Source organism: Chrysochloris asiatica, unplaced genomic scaffold (assembly GCF_000296735.1).
Source record: "Chrysochloris asiatica unplaced genomic scaffold, ChrAsi1.0 scaffold00006, whole genome shotgun sequence".
Taxonomy (NCBI): Eukaryota; Metazoa; Chordata; class Mammalia; order Afrosoricida; family Chrysochloridae; genus Chrysochloris; species Chrysochloris asiatica.
In genome coordinates, this window is record NW_006408524.1 from 16,618,334 (window position 1) to 16,637,007 (window position 18,674).

General features: G+C 41.5%; 1 protein-coding gene across 1 annotated transcript in view; it reads right to left on the reverse strand.

The window, feature by feature from the left end:
* Positions 1-18,674, reverse strand: part of BMPER (BMP binding endothelial regulator) — a 410,362-nt gene that overhangs the window by 99,016 nt on the left and 292,672 nt on the right. The window contains exons 12-13 of the mRNA XM_006832140.1: positions 15,305-15,634; positions 7,658-7,994 (exon numbers count right to left, since the gene is read on the reverse strand). Coding sequence (XP_006832203.1) covers positions 7,658-7,994; positions 15,305-15,634 — 667 coding nt within the window. The remainder of the gene's footprint in view (positions 1-7,657; positions 7,995-15,304; positions 15,635-18,674) is intronic.

The following is an 18,674-nucleotide window of genomic DNA, read 5'->3' on the forward strand; positions in this document are numbered from 1 at the left end:
CTCTCTCTCTCTCTCTTTCTCTGTCTCTCTCTCTGTTCTCCAGGTTGACTGGCCTTCTCAGTGTGGGCGGTAGGTTTGATGCTGGCTGAGGAGAATCCCAGGATTCCCGACCACTGTGTCTCCTGCACAGCTATCACCCTCCTATCAATGAAGGTTTGGGTGCTGCTATGATGCTAAACTGGTTTCAGTGAAGCTTTCAGACTAAGGTAGACTACGAAGAAAGGCCTGGTGATCTACTTGTGAAAATCATTCCATGAAAACTCTGTGGGATCACAATGGGGAGATCTGCAAGCTATGCTGAGGATGGTGCAGGACCAGGCAGTGTTGCATTCTGTTCTGCACAAGGCTGCCACAGGTCGGAGGCTGACTGGATGGCACCTGGCAGCTACAGCTGTGGGTCTAGAGGAATTCTCTCTGTGTGGTGCCTACTTCTCTTGAATTTCTTAGTTGGCATCCATGACAACTAGAGGGAGAAAGCAGTATGAGACAGGGGGAGGGAGACAAAATGAAAAACGAGAAGAAGTCACAAATGCATTCATGCATTCCCATCAGAGGAACCAACATTTGAATCAAACCGTAATTCAAATTCAATTCAGTGATATTTTTACATTCATTTTCCCACAATACACAACCTCTCAAACTACAGGGAATCCCTTCAAAACATGTCAGTGGAGGGTTATGCAAAAAATTATTAAAGGAGATTATCTAATTTAAGTATGACTCAATTAGCAAAACTAAAGACTTAAAACACTTTATAAGTACAGCCAGTTAAGTTTTTTATGTGATTGATAATGAAATTATTTTGCACCTAAACACATTCAATTAGATCATTAAAATAGATTGGGATAACTTTTGTTATGGGGGTGATATAAAACAAAGTGTATGAATTGCTTTTAATGTAAAACTGATGATCTGTTTTGTAAACCTTCACTCAATTCTCAATGAAAAATTTCCAGAAGTAAGTAAACAAGTTGTGCTGGCTAAAAAGACTTTAAACAGATAGTAAATTTTATTATGACAAATGAGGCCATGGTGAGTGGAATATCTGATTAAAAAGTTAGCAAAGCTTCAAAACTGGGGGGGGGTGGAGGGGGAGAGGGGGCAGTTTTGGCTAATGTGCTGTTGCTGTTAAGTGTTGTGGAGTAGATTCCAACCCACAGCTTTGTATAGGACTTCCAAAGAGCAGCTGGGAAGTTTGAACTGCCGTCCTTGTGGTTCAAACCAACCTTTCATTCCAGTGCTTATCCTCTAGCGCCATGTGCAGACATTTTAAATTCATTTCTAAAGTCATAGTCTTTCCAGTTTTTAAACAATGGACAGTTTACTATTAAAAATGTTGAGGCAGGAAAAAGGCCAAAGGAAAGTAAGACTTCATAAAACCTGTTGTTGATAAATACAGTCAAGTTGGATCCAATTCATAGCGTCCTATTTAGGGTTTTTGATGATTTTAAATCTTCCAGGGAACAGAAAGTCTCCTCTTTCTCCCTGAAACTGACTTGTATGCTCAAACCAAATACCTTGTGGTTCGCAGTCCAGTGCTTATTGTATGGAGCCTCCATGCTCTCTTACAAACCCTGTTGTAATTGTTGTTAAGTGCCATCGAGTGTGATCTGATCCATAGTGACCCTGTACGGGGTTTCCAAGGAGCGGCTGGTAAGCTTGGACCACAAATCTTGTGGTTCAAATCGAATTTGCAGTCCAGCGCATTAACCCACAGGGCCACACCAAGACTACCTTGCAAGCCCTGTTGTTGTTGTTAAGTGTCGTCGAGTCAAATCAGACCCACAGCGACCCTGTATAGGGTTTACAAGGAGCAGCTGGTGAGCTTGAAACACCGACCTTTCAGTTCAAACGACTTTGCAGTCTGACACATTAGCCCACAGTGCCACACCAGGACTCCCTTCTTGTTGTTGTTAGGTACCAACTCATAGCGACCCTATGCACAACAGAATGAAACACTGCCTAATCCTGAGCTCTGGTAGTGTAGTGGTTATAAACTGAGCTGCTAACCTCAAGGTCAGCAGTTCGAAACTACCAACTGTTTCGCAGAAGAAAGATGAGGTGTTCTGCTCCCGTAAAGATTTACAGCCCCAGAAACGCTGTACAGGGTCGCTATGAGTCGGAACTGACTCTACGGCTTACCACCACCACCAAATCATTTTCAAGCTTTCATAGCATAATGGATTATGAGTTGTGTGCTAACCACAAGGTCACAAGTTCAAAGTAATCAATTGCTCCACAGGAAAAAGATGAGGCTTTCTGCTCCCGTAAAGATTTATAGCCTCAGAAATCCTGTACAGGGTCACTATGAGTCGGAACCAACTCCACTGCACACTACCACCAGGACTTCCTTGTGGTGGTGATGATGTGCCTTGGAATCCCTAGAGACCTCAAACATAAACTATAGTTCAGAGAAACCAGAATTATGATTTTAATTTTATAAAATGAGCTATTGCATATTTGGGCAGCACGGTGGCTCTGTAGGATAAACACAGGGCTGCAAGCCACAAGGTCAGAGGTTTGAGCTCACCAGCTGCTTTGTGGAAAAAGATGACGTTTTCTGCTTTCCTACAAAGATGCACAGCTTTGGAAACACTATACAGAGTCACTTGGAGTCAGAACCCCCTCGATGGCACTTAACAACAACAACATCATATATTTAAGCTATAATTTTCCCTGTCTCTTTGTCATATGATTAAGGAAACTCAAAGTGGAAAACATTTCCTCAAAGAAATCCCTTCTTTCTCAGTGTTGCAATCACAATGGTCTTTGGAAGGCTAAATTTTCATGTTAAGCTACCGTATTTTTTGTCCTTAAAGGAAAATATGCGTATATTTTTTGGGAGGTTAAGAAGCGAAAAAAAACAACAAAAAATCAAGTACAAATACAATTTATATATCTGATTTTCCATGATACCAATGCAACTCTCTAGCCCTTTAACCAATTCTACGTGTCTCAGAGTTGAACTGCTCCACAGGGCTTTCAATGGCTTCAATTTTATGGAAGTAGATGACCAGGACTTTCTTTCTCATTGCTGCTAGGTGTATTCGATGGCCAACCTTGTAGTCAGCAGCTGAGCTCATTAAGCACTGGTACCCCTGAAGGCTTCACAGTGTTTAAATAACTCATAAATAGCACATCACAGCCATCGTCCTAACAATCTTTTAAATTCCACAGGTAAGATATTATGCGATTGCTGTTTTCTTCTTCATTCTTTTCAATGTTAGTCATATGCTGTACAATAAACATACTTTAGTATTATAAGAAGAAAGCAAACCAATATTTTAAAAACAACTGCCATGCAATCTTCTCTTATGTGACTTCATTCAGTGTCGGTGAAAAGAAATGGTTCATTTAAAAATTGATTCCAGGGCCCATCAATGAGAATCTATTGACTCAATTCTCCACCATGAGTGTGGGAGAAGATGAGCAAATGAGAAAGGTAAGTGGCTGAGTCGGGGAAAGGTTCCCGACTGAAACGAAGGGACATAAACCACAGCACACACTGTGCCGACCAGTGCTAGTGCTGAGCTCACTGGTCATCAAAGAACCAGTCTGGCCAGCTGGTGATCATCAAGCCCACCTGAGACTCTGCTAGCTGCCCAGGGTCACACAGCTAGGAGGTGGAAGAGCTAGGAGGTGGGAGCGGTTCCTTCTTGGTTTTGCTCTACACACGGCTCATCCTCTGTTGTTATTAAATGCCCTCGAGTCCGTTCCAACTCACAGCAACCCCGTAGACAGTTTCTGAGGCTGTAAATCTTTGCGGGAGCAGAAAGTCTCATCTTTACCTTGCAGAGCAGTTGGTGGGCTTGAACTCCCAATTGGGTGGTTGGGTGTTTCACAATCCTGTGCTTATCCGACAGACCTACCATGCTCCCTAGGAGCCCTGAGTTTTGATCTTATCCTGGAACTCCACTGAAAACAGTTACCTTCCCATGTTGAATCTTACTTATTTTCTTTCAGGGGAAGGAAACAAAGAAATCAAGATTTGCCCAACATCCACCTCCTTCACTGTAAAATGTGAGGACAAAGGGGATAAGGGTAATGGCATGGCACATGGGATTGCCCAGCTCTGGCTCAGTGGTTCAGTGCTCTGCTGCTAACCCAGTTCAGTGGTTTAAACCTTCCAGCTGCTTCACGGGAGAAAAAAAACCTGATGATCAAACTAGGAGACTAAATGGGGCAGCTCTGTTGTGTCCTGTAGGGTCACTAAGAGTCAAAATCAACTCAGCATCATATAGCACAGCAACCTTCCCTGAACTCCTCCGCTCTTTCCAGGAAGGAAGTTGGCTATAGAAGGGTACTCTGCCTCATCCATTGTGTGCATCTCAGTGCACAAAGATTCCCAGAGCATTTTCATAAGCTATCAAAGCAGGGTGCCTCAAGTCCCTTGGCACATAAGCTGATCTCTGTGCAGCAGCTGTAGCTGCTACGGCAGAAGGAGGCTCTGCATGGCCACTTAAGGACTTGGAATCTCTTTCACATGCATGTCAAAGTCACTTCCTGTGACTTCTGCCAAGGTGTTCATCATATTCCTGCGTACACTTCACAGAAGGAAAAAGAAATAGGAATTGACAAAAAAGGACAAATCTCTGCAAGTCTGCTCTCTAACTTGAGTTTTCAACACATGCTTGAAAATGGGATAAAAACCAAAGGTGTAGGCTGCCAGCGCCCTGGAAAAGCACAGCTTCCACATCCTTTATTAGGCCGAGAAAGGTTCCAACCCAAACCCACAACCAGGGTGGGGATCTCTAAAAGAGACCTTATTCTTCTTAGTATATTAATTAATAGTAGAATCAATGGTACCCTCTCCCTCCCAAAAAATATAACAGTTTCTGTAGAGTCAATTGTAATTCACGGTTGTTGTTGTTGTTGTTAAGTGCCGTTGAGTCGATTCCGACCCATAGAGACCCTGTACAGGGTTTCCGAGGGTGTAAATCTTTACGGGAGTAGAAAGCCTCATCTTTCTCCCGCGGAGCGACTGGTAGTTTCGAACCGCTGACCTTAAGGTTCGCAGCCCGATTCGTAACCACTACAATTCACGGTAACCCTGTGTATATCAGAGCAGAACTGTGTTCCATAGGGTTTTCAGTGGCTAATTTTTTTGAGAAATTGACTGCCAAGCCTTTCTTCCAAAGTATCTCTGCTTCTGAGTAGGTTCAAACGGCCAACCTTTTTGGTTAACAGTCAAGTGTGTTAACCATTTGTGAAATGATGCCCACTGCCATGGTATTGATTCCAACTCATAGCGATCCCATATAGGGTTTCCAAGACTAAATCTCTATAGGCGCAGACAACCTCAGCTTTCTCCTGCAGAGCACCTGGTGATTTTGAACTGTCAACCTTGTGGTTAGCAGACTAATGTTCAACCCTCCAAGCCACCAGGGCTCCTTAGAAGAAATGATGGTAGTTGTTAAGTATCGTCAAGTGGATTCTAACTCACAGTGACCCAATATAGGGTTTCTAAGGAGTGCCTGGTGGGTCTGAACCACTGACCTTGGGGTTGGCAGTCCAGGGCTCTTTATACAGTGCCACACCAGGAAGAAATGATAGCAGCCAACAATGACATAGGATTAATGATGTACAGTATGGTGCTTCTGGTTGTTGAGTGCTGTAGAGTCGGTCTGACATAGTGGCCTTGTGTAGGGTTTCCAAGTAGCACCTGGTGGCTTTGAATCACCAACCTTGTGGTTCCCAATCCAGTACTGATCCTACAACGGCACACCAGGAGTCCTGGGCACATGCATTTATGTTCGTGGTGGTGCTGGTAATTATGCGCCGTGGAGTCAGTTCCGACACATAGCGACCCTGCACAGGGTTTCCAAGGCTGTAAATCTTTACAGGAGCAAAAAACCTCATCTTTCTCCTGCAGAACAGCTGGTAGTTTCGAACTGCTGACCTTAAGATTCACAGCCTGAATCCTAACCACTATGCTACCAGAGCTCCTTATTTATATTCATTATCTCACTAAATCTAAATGAAAACTCTTCAAGGTAAGTTTGTTAGTATTATGAATATCCCCACTTCACAGACAAGCAAACTGAGGTTTAAAAAAATTAGGTAATTGTCCAAGATCACACAAATGGGCTAGACTTTTAGCCCTTGGAGACCACAGAGCTCTCCATTGTTGTACTCGACTGCTTCCCCTCAAGGAAACCCAGTAGCGTAATGGTTATGAGTTGGGCTGTTAACCTCAAGGTCAGCAGTTTGAATCTCCCAGCTGCTCTGAAAAGATAGATGAGGCTTTCTTCTCCCATAAAGATATGCAACCTTGGAAACCCTATCCAGGGTCGCTATGATTTGAAATGGACTCAACGGCATCCAACCAACCACCACTGCTTCCCGTTAGACCTTCAAGTGATGGGCATTCAGATTTCACATGGAGCCTGTTTTGTCTGCACAGCTGCTTAATTCATTCCCAAATCTTACATGAAATCTCTCCATTTCAGTAGATGATGGAGGGGTGGAGATGGTGTAGAGGGTGGTTCACAAAGGAGAGGAAAGGGAACCCAGAGAGTTCAGACTATCACAGGAAAATGTCTTGAAAGAGATACACGTAGGACTCAGAGCCAAATGGTTTGGCAGATGCAGCCATGTTCATTTGTGATGACAGGGACCGTCTTTTCTCCAGCCCACTTTGAGCTGCCTTTATAGAATTTTATCTTTTATGTCCAAAGATCAAATAAAAAAAAATCTATCCCCTTTAATGAGAACTAAAGGAAATAAACTGGTGGCAATTAAAGAGTAAAAATAACCTCTCTGCGGTTTGAGACCACAGGAGTTTTCTAATTTTAAGAGACACAGGCAAATCACTTAAACAAGGCTGTGTTCATCTCAAGCTTCCCCCATGCCCAGGGTGGTTAAAGTTATAAACAGTCATAGCTCTTGAACCCATGGAACTGTGTAGTAAACGGGAGTAGAACCAGGTCAGACTCATCAAGTCACAAATGCCAACATGCAGCGTGAAAGTCAAACCCAAGTCTCCTTTGGAATGAGCTGCTTTATGCCAAAAAAGGATCATCAGATTTAGAAAAGGTCATGGAATTCCCACTAGGAATGTGTGACTCTCCTTCTTCTGTCCTTAGGGCCCTGTTTTTACTCTCCTCTGATTCTGAACATGAATCTCTTCCTAGGCCAAGATCCCAGAATTCCTTCCTTTGTTTCCTCGTTTTCCATACGCAGATTTAGTTTGGACCACACCCTGATGCAGACCTGGATTCTTCTCAGTCTTAGAAAGACTGTCTCACTTAAGAGTCCAAAGTCAGCCAGAGTCATTTCAGAACTCATTTTAGAAAATTACCAATATCCTAAGCCATTGTGAGCCTTTGCCAGATTTGGGAAAGCCCTCCTTGATCTTAGAGTCAAACGAATCCCTGAAAAGTTCCTGGGGTGATACCACCTTCCCAAGGGCAAATAAGAACATATAAATCACCTTTAGGTGGTCCCTCTGAAATAGTTCTTGGACTTTCTTAATTTGGGACATAATGTAGGATTAAATCAAGACAAAATCAGCTGTTTAACAGAAAGAATGTGGGTGTTTATTCTCTGCTTTGGCAGTCTTTGTTTTGCCCACCGAATTATTTGATATCCTCTGTTCTAACATCAAGTCTATGCTTTAGCTACAATCCAAACGCATCCCCGAGAACACTCTCCTTACCGGTAGAAAGTGGCATAGTCCACAGTTGAGTGGCAGGTCTGGAATTCCCAGGATTTGAGCTTCTGACATTCTCGATGGGCTCGGAGCTTTACCTTCACTGTCCCTTCACACAGTTCAGGCACGGGTTTTCTCTGAGGTCTGTTGCAGAACTCATTGGACTCCACTCTCCAGGACTCAGCAAAATCATCCACATCAAACTTGAAGTTTCCATCTCCACCAATTAGGTCATCACGTTTATGCCCATTGTAGTTGCCACAAAGGCCACAGAGCTTTCCCTTGAGATGCGGGGCAGCCATAACTTCTACAAAACTGTCTCCATCCCAGGATATTTCCAAACCTAGATGAGACAGAGAGCCAGGGGATCAGCTACTTCTGAATTCACCAAGAATTCCCAAATTCACACAACCTATACACAGCATACGTGGTCATCCTCCAAGAGGAAACACCAAAGGTCTGTCCAAATTCTTGACCGCTTTCAATCTGGCTACGTTTATTGTTATGTGATGTTCCATGAACAACTCACTTGCTGGGATTCAGAATAGTTTGCCCTTCTAACAGTGTCTTATGTACCACAATATAGCATATATACACACACACACACATATATGTATACCAGATCCACCTCAGAAAGTCTATACAGGGTCGTTATGAGTTGGAACTGATGCGACAGCACTTAACAAGAAGTCTATATATGTATGGTTACCTCCTGGTGTGGTGCTGTATGGTGCTGTGGGTTAATGTACCAGACTGCAAAGCATTTTGAACTGCAAGGTGGGTGGTTCAAGCTCACCAGCTGATCCTCGGAAACCCTATACAGGGTTGCTATGAGTCAAAACTGACTCAATGGCACTTAAAAACAACAACAACCCCTTGGTCATGTTTATATTTTTGCCCCTTCTTTTAGTAATTGCATTGGTCCAAATCATGTCTTCATTTATTTAATCACTACCATATTGGTGAAATGGAAAGATAACAAAATTTATAGCATTTCAGTGTGATTTTTTTTAAATATAAAAATTTTCCTACGATTATGACAAGCTCCAGAAGAAAATCAGCCCTAAGACTTCACTTCGCATACTGTCATTGTCTCCTAAGAGTGGCAGCCCACAGAAGACGCCTCTCTCTAATAGAACAGTCTCTGCTTACCATATGTGTATTTTTTAACCTTACCCAAATGGGTTACTGACAAAAAGTAGTCTCATGCTTGGCCCATTCTGAGCTTCTGGAATGAGCATGACTTTCCTCCTGAAAAAATCTTGTCTTTGTTCCTGAAAGATGAAGATCAGGCTGATGAGCAGATGTTCAGAGGGTGCTCAAAGGGATGGAAAGATGAGGTAGTGAAGGGAAGAGAAAGAGAGATCATGTCTGGATATGAAATTGGCATAAGGCAATGTCAGCGTGAGGTAGATCAATAAGAAGGCTCCAAAAGATTGTAAACCAATACTCCCTAAATTTGGGCATGGTCCAAGTGAAGAGAGATTTGGCCAAATAGCATTGCTATGAGTAGGCCACACATCTGTCCCAAGAGTTATAGACCCTGTTCAGGAAGAGTGATTGGCTGTATAAACCACTGGTTTTAAAACAAGATTCTCAAAATAAATAAATAAATAAAATGGAAAGTCCCATATGGAAACCACAGTATGGTAAACAAAAGTAACAAAAAAACTTGTAGACCAGGGCAAATGTTAGAAAAGCCTTCTTGTTCAAGAGTAGAGGCTGGGTTCAGAGAAGCAGAAAAAAATAGAGTTGGATGAGGAAGCAAGAAGGAAGGTTGTAAGAACTCCTCTCCTGCTACTAACTGTGAAGAGGTGATAATGATAGAACCAGCTGATCAGAGAAGGCACACAGATGGAAGAACTACATGCTAGGCTGAACATAAATCTCTGTTACAAGATGGCGTCAACTCTGACAACTACAACCATTATATCAAATAATTATTAACACCCAGTCATCTAACAAACTGTATGGCATCTAGTATGTGCTCAATACAGGATTAAATTACCCTTGATAAGACTGATATATCAATTCTACAAAGGCAAAGGAACTGTGAGTCTCCTGGTGGTTAAGAAATTGAAATAATCATTTTGAAAAAAAGACAAGCAAATGATAAGATGATTTGTAATAAATTCTCTAGGGCAGAGAACAAAATTTACCTCACAGGTCTGCAGCCAGACAGCTGCCCAGCAAGAAAAACAAGGGGGAGAAAATCAATTCCATACAACACTCAAACTTTTAGGGCATAGTTCCAAAGGTTTTCTTTTTCTTTTTTATGTTGCTAAATTTTCCAAACTGCAAATCTCTTTCCTAGACAGCAGTCAAATACTGTTCTAAGTACCACAGATGGTTGAAAAATTTACACCTAGAGGTGCTCCAACATCATTTCTGACTATGATCTAATGAGTTTGAGACTGTGGATAACTGAGTTTATGGGAACTCAACTCATAGTAAACAAAGCTATCTCAGTGTTCTTTATTCATAGAGAGCTATTAGCCCATGATTGAAAAGATGCACTTGCACTGCCTTTTAACAAATTCCTCTCAAACCCCTTGATACCTCTCTCATCAAATTTGCCTCTAAAACAAGAGCATAATTTGTAAGACACACTCCTTTCTTCCTTCTTCTCGCTGTTATTATTGTATTAAGAGGATTTTCGTTGAGCAATCCCAGACTTTACATTGTGGAGAGATGTCTTTGCTTGTGGCTGTTATCATTTACATATGTGTTTGTGTGAATATTTTTTGCCCTCTACAAGGGTAAAATCTATGCAAATCAGATTACAGTAGTGCAAGGCAAAAGTAATAATAATAGTAATAAGCTGTAATTGAGGGAATTGCTCTTGCAAACGATATTTAAATAGGCATCTTATAAGATGAGAACATCGTGGAAATGTTTGAGGGACCGGAGGAGTTCTTTCTGCAGCTGGGATGAGTTTCCTAAGTCTGTGCCTGGGAAATTTGGTAGAAATAACTGGCAGAGACGGAAGGCTAAAGCATGTGTCCCATCTGGGGATATGAGTAGCAACCACATTCCTTCCACTGTAATGAAAGGCCTTCTGATTTTTCCTTCTCACCAATGAATGTTTTACCAATGTGTTCTTCACCCTTCAAGTCTCTGCCCTTGCTCCAGACTTACAGTTTTTATTTTGGTAGGGTCTTATGTGTGTGTATGTGTGTGTGTGTGTGTGTTTTGTGGTGGTGGTTTATTGTTTGTGTTTTGTTTTCTTTCTTGATTGTCGTTGTCATTCCCATTGTCCACTGAAAGGCAAGGGAAGGTGCAAACTCTGTAGATGTCCCGTTAAAAAGAAGAACGAAGCCAAACCCAGTTGCTGTCGAGTTGATTCCAATTCATGGCATGTTTCAGAGTAGAACTGTGCTCAAGAGAGCATTTTCCATGGCTGTGACCTTTTGAAAGCAGATTGACAGGTCTTTCTTCCAAGATGCCTCTAGATGTAGATGGATTTGACAAATGCTTTAGCCATTTGCAAAAAAAAAGATGATTTTCCTGTTCAGGTGTTTTACATACACCCAAAAAATCACAAAAGAGGAATATATTCTCCAGTTTTATCAAGTGAAGGACCCTACCAAAAATAAAATTTAAAAACATATTCTCGCATGTTTAAGCTTTCAGGTAGAGATAATAAAGCAGACAGATGACAGAAACAAAATATTTTTAAGTTATTTTCTAAGCACCAAGTGTTGGGAGGCAATGCTGGGGAATACTTCCCCATGTCACTGTCTACCCCGGCTATTATTAGGTAAACAGCAACAGTCTAAACCCACCCTGCCTACTACAGGACCACCTGTATTCCTCTGCCAAATGATTTCACCCTGAAGTGCTGACTCCAAAAACTACAGGGGCAAAGAGTCACTCCACACTGCTCCCTTCCCCCGCCTCCCTTTACCCAGTTTCCCATTCTCCATATGGAGACTTAATGGAAGCTGCTATTTTGAAGAAACTATCTTTTGATCATATGAGCTTATGAAATGAAAAAGCGAAGAAAGAATACTCAAAGGAAATACTATGAAGTTTTAAATAGACAATCAACAGGTGATTTAAAAAGAAAGAAAGAAAATATCCCTAAGGGATAATACAAACAGATTGGTCCACTGGGGTGGAAAACAGGATCTCTAGGAATGGGATTCTTTCATTCAAAGGATGATCATAAAGCAAGTATTATGCACAGAGGAATATGTTTCTTCCCGAGGAAGCAGAAAGCTTATATGATCTTCATACTACAGGAAATTGTTCAGATGGGTATTAAGAGAGCCACATAAATTACTTGCATAATTAACTTGCATAAGAGAAGTGGAAAAATGGAAGAAAGTGTAAAACTGAAGTTTAAGGTCTAAAATAGTTTAATTCATGAATCTGACTCTGGTATTTATGATCTCTCCTTATTTTCATAGCAGTCGAGTTCTTTTGCTCCTTTTTACAGTGTGGGATCCTCAGAGAGTACACTTATTCCATCAAGCTTTGCCAACGGTGAGTGAACCAGTATTGACCTTCCTAAGCTGTTAGCAATTTTCAAGTATCCAGGACCCCTTTGAGAACTGAGCCGTGGTTGACTATGAATCTCCGTATCAGTAGAATCCATTGTGTTCTGCTGACTTGCACACAGACAGACACGGTTATTCTAATCAGTACAGTGCAATAATGTGTAAACTTGTGCACATTTTACAGGGAGCCACAAGAGCAGCCTCCTTTCAGTTAGGAATGGGCTCGGGTCTACATGGGCAGCACAGTCTGGTGTCTTTAGGATACAAGAACAGTTGTCTGAATTTTCTGTGTGGGACTAATCCTACTAAAGTTAAATGAGTTGAGCTCTTCACCTCTGCCACTTTAAAGGTTGTTGTTGTTAAGTGCCGTCGAGTCGGTTTCGACTAGAACCTCTCTGGGCTCCTCCTTGGCTTCCTGCCTTTGTTTAGCTACACTGGCATTCCATAGGTTCAAATGAACTTATCAAAATACTTATTTCCTTGAATTGAAACAATTAATGGGGTTGTGAAGGTGCAACTAAAAGCAAAGGGGAGGTCTCTATAAAACCAGGTGCCATTGAGTCAATTCCAATTCATGGTGACCCTGTGTATGTCAGAGTAGAACGAATTGATTTTTTAGCAAGTAGACAGCCAGGTCTTTCCCTCACAGTGCCTCTGGGTAGACATGAACCACCAACTTTTCAGTTAACAACCCAGAGACTCTTTTATTTCTTTATCTAAACCCAACCCACTGACTTCCCACTCACAGGAATGAAACAGCCCCATAGGATTTCTGAGGCTGTAAACCTTGAAGAAAGCAGACAGCTACATCTTTCTTCTGTGGAGCAACTGGTGTGTTCAAACTATCGATCTTGTGATTAGCAGCCATGTGCTTCATGGTGCCAGCAGGTTGCCATTTGTTTATTTCTCTAACGTCCCTCAAAAATGCCAAGTCTGGAACTGAGCTAACTCTGGTGGTTCAATTTTCAATCAAACAGGAGATAAGTATATGGGGGTGGGAGGTGTGTGTGGGGGCAAAACACTAATGAGGTGTGTTGTTAAGCACTGTTGAATCACTTCCACCTCACAGTGACCCTGTATAGGGTTTCCAAGGAGCAAGTGGTGGGTCTGAGCTGCCGGCCTTTTTGGTTAGAAGTCCAGTTCTTACCCTACAGCACCACACCAGAAGTCCCTAGTGAGGTACTGTTGTTGTTATTAACTGCCTTCGAGTTGATTCTGACCCATAGTAACCCTGTATAAGTTTTCAAGGAGCAGCTGGTGAGCTTGAACCATTGACCTTGCAGTTCAAATGACTTTGCAATCTGACTCATTAGCCCCAGTGCCTCACCAGAACTCCATAAAATGGTCAACCATTCAAAGCCAATGTTTACCTCCAGACAGAATTCAGAAGGGCTGGGAAAGGAGGAATGGAAACAAGAAGCATATGGAGGAAGTGGGATAAGTGGTGTTCCACGGATGGGACTGCAATCATTGACATGAAGTATGACTTGGATGATCTGTTGAATGCAAAACTGACGATCTGCTCTGAAAACTTGGACTCAATTTCCAATAAAAAGTGTTTTAAACTGTCTGATCTGTCGCACATTTATCTTCTGAATCCACATTATCCACAGAAATTTGAACCCAAGTCATATTTTCACACCATTACATTATCATCAATAATCAAAGGAGCTCTGGTAGCGTAGTGGTTACGAATCGGGCTGCGAACCTTAAGGTCAGTGGTTCGAAACTACCAGTCGCTCCGCGGGAGAAAGATGAGGCTTTCTACTCCCGTAAAGATTTACACCCTCGGAAACCCTGTACAGGGTCGCTACGGGTCGGACCCGACTCGATGGCACTTAACAACAACAACAACAACATTATCATCATGTTAAAAACCAAGCGATGCCATGATTTCTTATAAGCATCATGTTCAAAGAAATAGCATATGTCAAGAGGATATACAGATCAATATTCTATTGACTAATAATGTGTGTTCACTAAAAGCAGCTCTGTAGGATAAGCACTGGACTGCTAATCACAAGGTTAGCGGTTTGAGCCCATCAGCTGCTTTGTATGAGAAAGATGAGGCTTTACACTCATGAAAAGATTTACAGTGTTGGAAAAATCCTATACAGGTTCAGAACAGACTCAACAACACTTAACAACCATCACCAAGGCAGCGTGGAAGAAACCACACATAGCACAGCAAGATGTGTAAACCAGCTGAGTCAATTCTTCGGGCAGATATATGAAGAAGTGAGTTATGCTTTGAAAATGTTTCTCATAAGTAGCCTCACAAGGAAAGCGTGAGCCTCACTGGACTACTAAGGGCAATCTATTATGAGCCCCGAATAAACTGGGCTACAAGGAAGGTATCTGTTTAGGCCTCAGGCAACATGAGATGCTGAGGGAGATCTCAGCAGCCAGATCCATAGACTCCATGGCCAGCATCCTAAGTAACTTCTACAGAAGCCAGTGGTTCTAGCTGTACACTCAGCGAGAAATTTCCCCAGTGTCCGGGCGGGGAGGACAGCTGGTCACACATGATCCTACCACCCACACTCCTCACATGGCAGCCCCATCCACCCATACGTGGAACAAGGAAGTATTAGATAAGGTTACTATCCTTATCCTATAGTGTGCGAGATCAAGCTCTTTTGTTGTGGGCATTGATGTTGCTTCTGAACACTGTTAGTGATAGCTGTTCACTTTTGAGGACTTCTCCCCTTTTTGGACAGATGCTAATACGGAAATTTTCTTTTTCACAGATGTGCAACAGACTGAAAATTCCAAGCTGGACATTCATGGCCTAAAATAGTAACAAAACAGGAGTGACAGAGGTTACTTGGAGAGTGTACCACTGCTATTTTTAAAATGGGGATGAAAAGGCAGTGAATGTCCTGGTAGTAAGACCGGGTCCAATTTTGCAAGGCTCCATGTTGTGCGAATTTCTCCAGCTATTTTTGTAGCATCTCGGGCATCTCCCCATCCCTCCTGAGGCGGGATGAGGTAATGCCAGTAGCAGGAACACTTCTTGGGTCAGGGGGTTTCCAACATGGCAGATGAGGAGCCACACCTCTTGGGCATTATAGCAGGGGTGCTGCTGCTGTATAGTTGGCTGAGGTGGAGAAGAAGTGCAAGAGAAGCCCTGTGTTTCCGGAAGTCCCACCTGCTTTGGTTGTCACTTTCAGAAGGTAGCCATCCAGGTCGATCTGAAAGTGCGGTGCCCTGCAGGGCAGCGCAATGCGAGTCCCATTCCAGCGCACAGTGAGGTGCTGCTGGAGGCTCACGGTGCTCTTGCCTATCACCAGGTCCACGGATTTGGTCCAGGAGAAGGAACGGGTCCTGCGGGCATCGTTCTTCACAAGCACCTGAAAGGGCGAGGCAGGGGAGGAGCAGTCTTTTGTCAAAACGTACTGACACGTTCCCTGAAAGTTAAATGTCCGTCCGTCAAAAGTGTTGTAGTGGGGATCTCCGAAAACTGTGCAAACGCCGGGCTCTGCGGATGAGTGAGAGACAAAAGCAAGGTCACAAACCAAGAGAGGATTCAGTGGGAAACTTGGGGCCCCTGCAATATACCTGGAAGGGACACCTGCCAGATAAGGGAGGGTCTTTAGCAGAGATGCATTTAAGGGAAATCAACTTTAAAAAAAAAAAAAGTTTGTGTGAAACCTCATGGGGAATATAATACTTTTGGTACTTTAAGTTATTTATAGCACTTATGTTTTTTTAATATTATAAAAAATAATATAGAAAATACAACATAACACTTAAGATTAAAAAATATATATTATTATAAAAATACAGAAAATACAACACTGACCAATTCTGAACTTTGGAAGCATCCCTATTTTGTAACCTATGTTGCTTATGGTCTTAGCATAAGAGGTGACGAAATTGAACTAATTTCATAAACAGAGCTGACCTAACTTCACAACACATATGAAGAAAAACAAAAACTAAAAAGCAGCAGTATAAATCACAACATATAAAATTAATCCTACTTCATTATTCATGTTTCTATTTAACTCATGCAAAGGATTTCAAAACAGATTAGTATTCTAAATGTTACTCATGGTTTTAAAGAAAAGGATTAGCAATCAACATTCATGCATTTACTAAGGACAAACAAATGAAATTGTCAAACAGATAATATATTTATTACCATCAGGAACAAAGTATTGATAAAGTTAATATTTATACATAGTCTCTACATGTTTTCTAGAAATACTAGCTTTCTAAATTTTGATCCCTGCACCAAAATCTAAGCTTGGATAAGAAATATATTGGAAAACCCATTACTTACTTGAGAAATTTAAGAGGTTCTAGTTAATTCATCACCTCAAAATGCCATTAGTTCATATTTATGAGGTCTTATGAGGCCCAGGTAAAGTTATAGACATTAAGACATGGCAAAGATTTTTATAGAAAACTGCATATTGGTTTGCTTTTTATAAAAAAGAAAGATTAGTACTGATTTATTCTACATGCAAAGATATTTTATCTGTTTTCAAGGAGGCCTGAAAAAAACCAGGAAATGAGGAAATCATTTGGAGAAACTAGCCTAAATTATGAAAGAACTGTAATAAAAAGAGCAATTTCCAGTCAACACCAGAACAGGTCAAGAATATGAGAAGATCATATAAGTAACTGCTCTGAATATCTAAGAGAAGGATTAAGAGTAAAGACAGAGAAGGATGTGCCAGCGGATCTGATAGGGCCAATGGGACCCAAGGCAAACATTTGCTTTTCATTTCTCAAGTGTTTGCAGAGCAATGTTGTTTTATGTTATGGTACATGATGTCATTTCATATGTCAATTTCATGTGACGTCACACAAATAACATGTGTTTGGAAGCTGATAAATTAATGACTTGTTTTAAATTAGTTTTCCTTGCCAATATATTATAGAGATTCAAGTTTTTTAAAAAGGACAGTGATAGTTTTGGTAGGCTAGCTTCAATCGACAAAAACTTGACAAAGTATCTATTCTAGCTATAAGACACTATTTTATAGAAAGATGGTGAGCTAAGTTGGTGGGAAGATAAGCACTGAAAGTCCAGCAGTACTGTTTAAACTTAACCTCCATTTCTATCCTTTCTTTTTCTTTCCTTGGTCATTTTTTTGTTCTTGTGTTCCCAATTTTACCCAGTTTATAGCTTCACAATGTGCTCTACATTCACCTTCCTGATCCCATACCCACCATCTGGTGCCCCTACCTATTTGATCCCCATACTGTGCTTTCCTTTGTCCTTTCTCCCTGTCATTGCTTTTGAACTTGCCCTATCACACACGAATCGGGCTGCGAACCCTAAGGTCAGCAGTTCAAAGCTACCAGCTGTTCCGCAGGAGAAAGATGAGACTTTCTGGTCCCGTAAAGATTTACAGCCTCGGAAACCCTGTACAGGGTCGCTATGAGTCGGAACCGACTCCACGGCACATAACAACAACAACAACATCACACATTTACTTTGCATTCTGGAAAATGGAATCTCTCACTGTCATATGGAAATGTTGCTTTTTGGTTGACATGGAGCAGGGGAGGTTTTACCACAACCCAAGTGTCATTAACAGAATTTTATTATTGTTAGGTGCCATCAGGTTGGTTTCACTCAGCAATCCTATAAATAACAGAATAAAACACTGTCCATTCCTGCGTCATCCTCACAACTATTGCAATGTTTGAGCCCACTGCTACTGCCACTGTGTCTGTCCATCTCATTGCGGGATTTCCTCTTTATCACTGACTCTTTGCTTTACCAAACATGATGTCCTTCTCTAGGGATTGGTCCCTCCTGACAACACGTCCACATTACGAGAGATAAGTCTTGCCATCTTCACTTTTATCTGTATTTCTCCAAGACAGATTTGCTTGTATTTTCACTATACTTTACCACCACTATAATTCAAATGCATTGATTCCTCTACTTACTCATTGTCCAACTTTCACAAGCATACATTGTTGTTGTAGTTAGGTGCCTTCGAGTAGGTACAGATTCATAGCGACCTTATGCACAACAAAACGAAACACTGCCTGATCATGGGAAAACCTCACTATTGTTGCCATGCTTGAGCCCACTGAGGCACATAAAAATACCATGATTTAGGTCAAGTGCACCTTAGTCCTCAGAGTTAACACTTTACTCTTTAACAGCAGGTTTGCATAATGCAATACATCCTTTGATCTCTTGATGGCTGCTTTCAGGAGGATTGATAGTGGATCCAAACAAAATGAAGTCTTGGATAACTTGCATCATTTTTCCATTTATCATGATATTGTTTATTGATCCAATTGTGAGGATTTTTGTTTTCTTTACATTGAGGTGCAATCCATAGTAAAGACTGCATGTAGTTTTGATCTTCATCAGTAATTATTTTAAGTACTCTTCACTTTCAGCAAGCAAGGTTGCATAATATGCATATTTCAGGCTGTGACTGAGTCTTCCTCCAATCCTAATGCCATACTAGAATACAAATTAATTAAGTATGGTGAAAAGATACAATCCTGGCGCACCCCTTTACTGATTTTAATTGACTCAG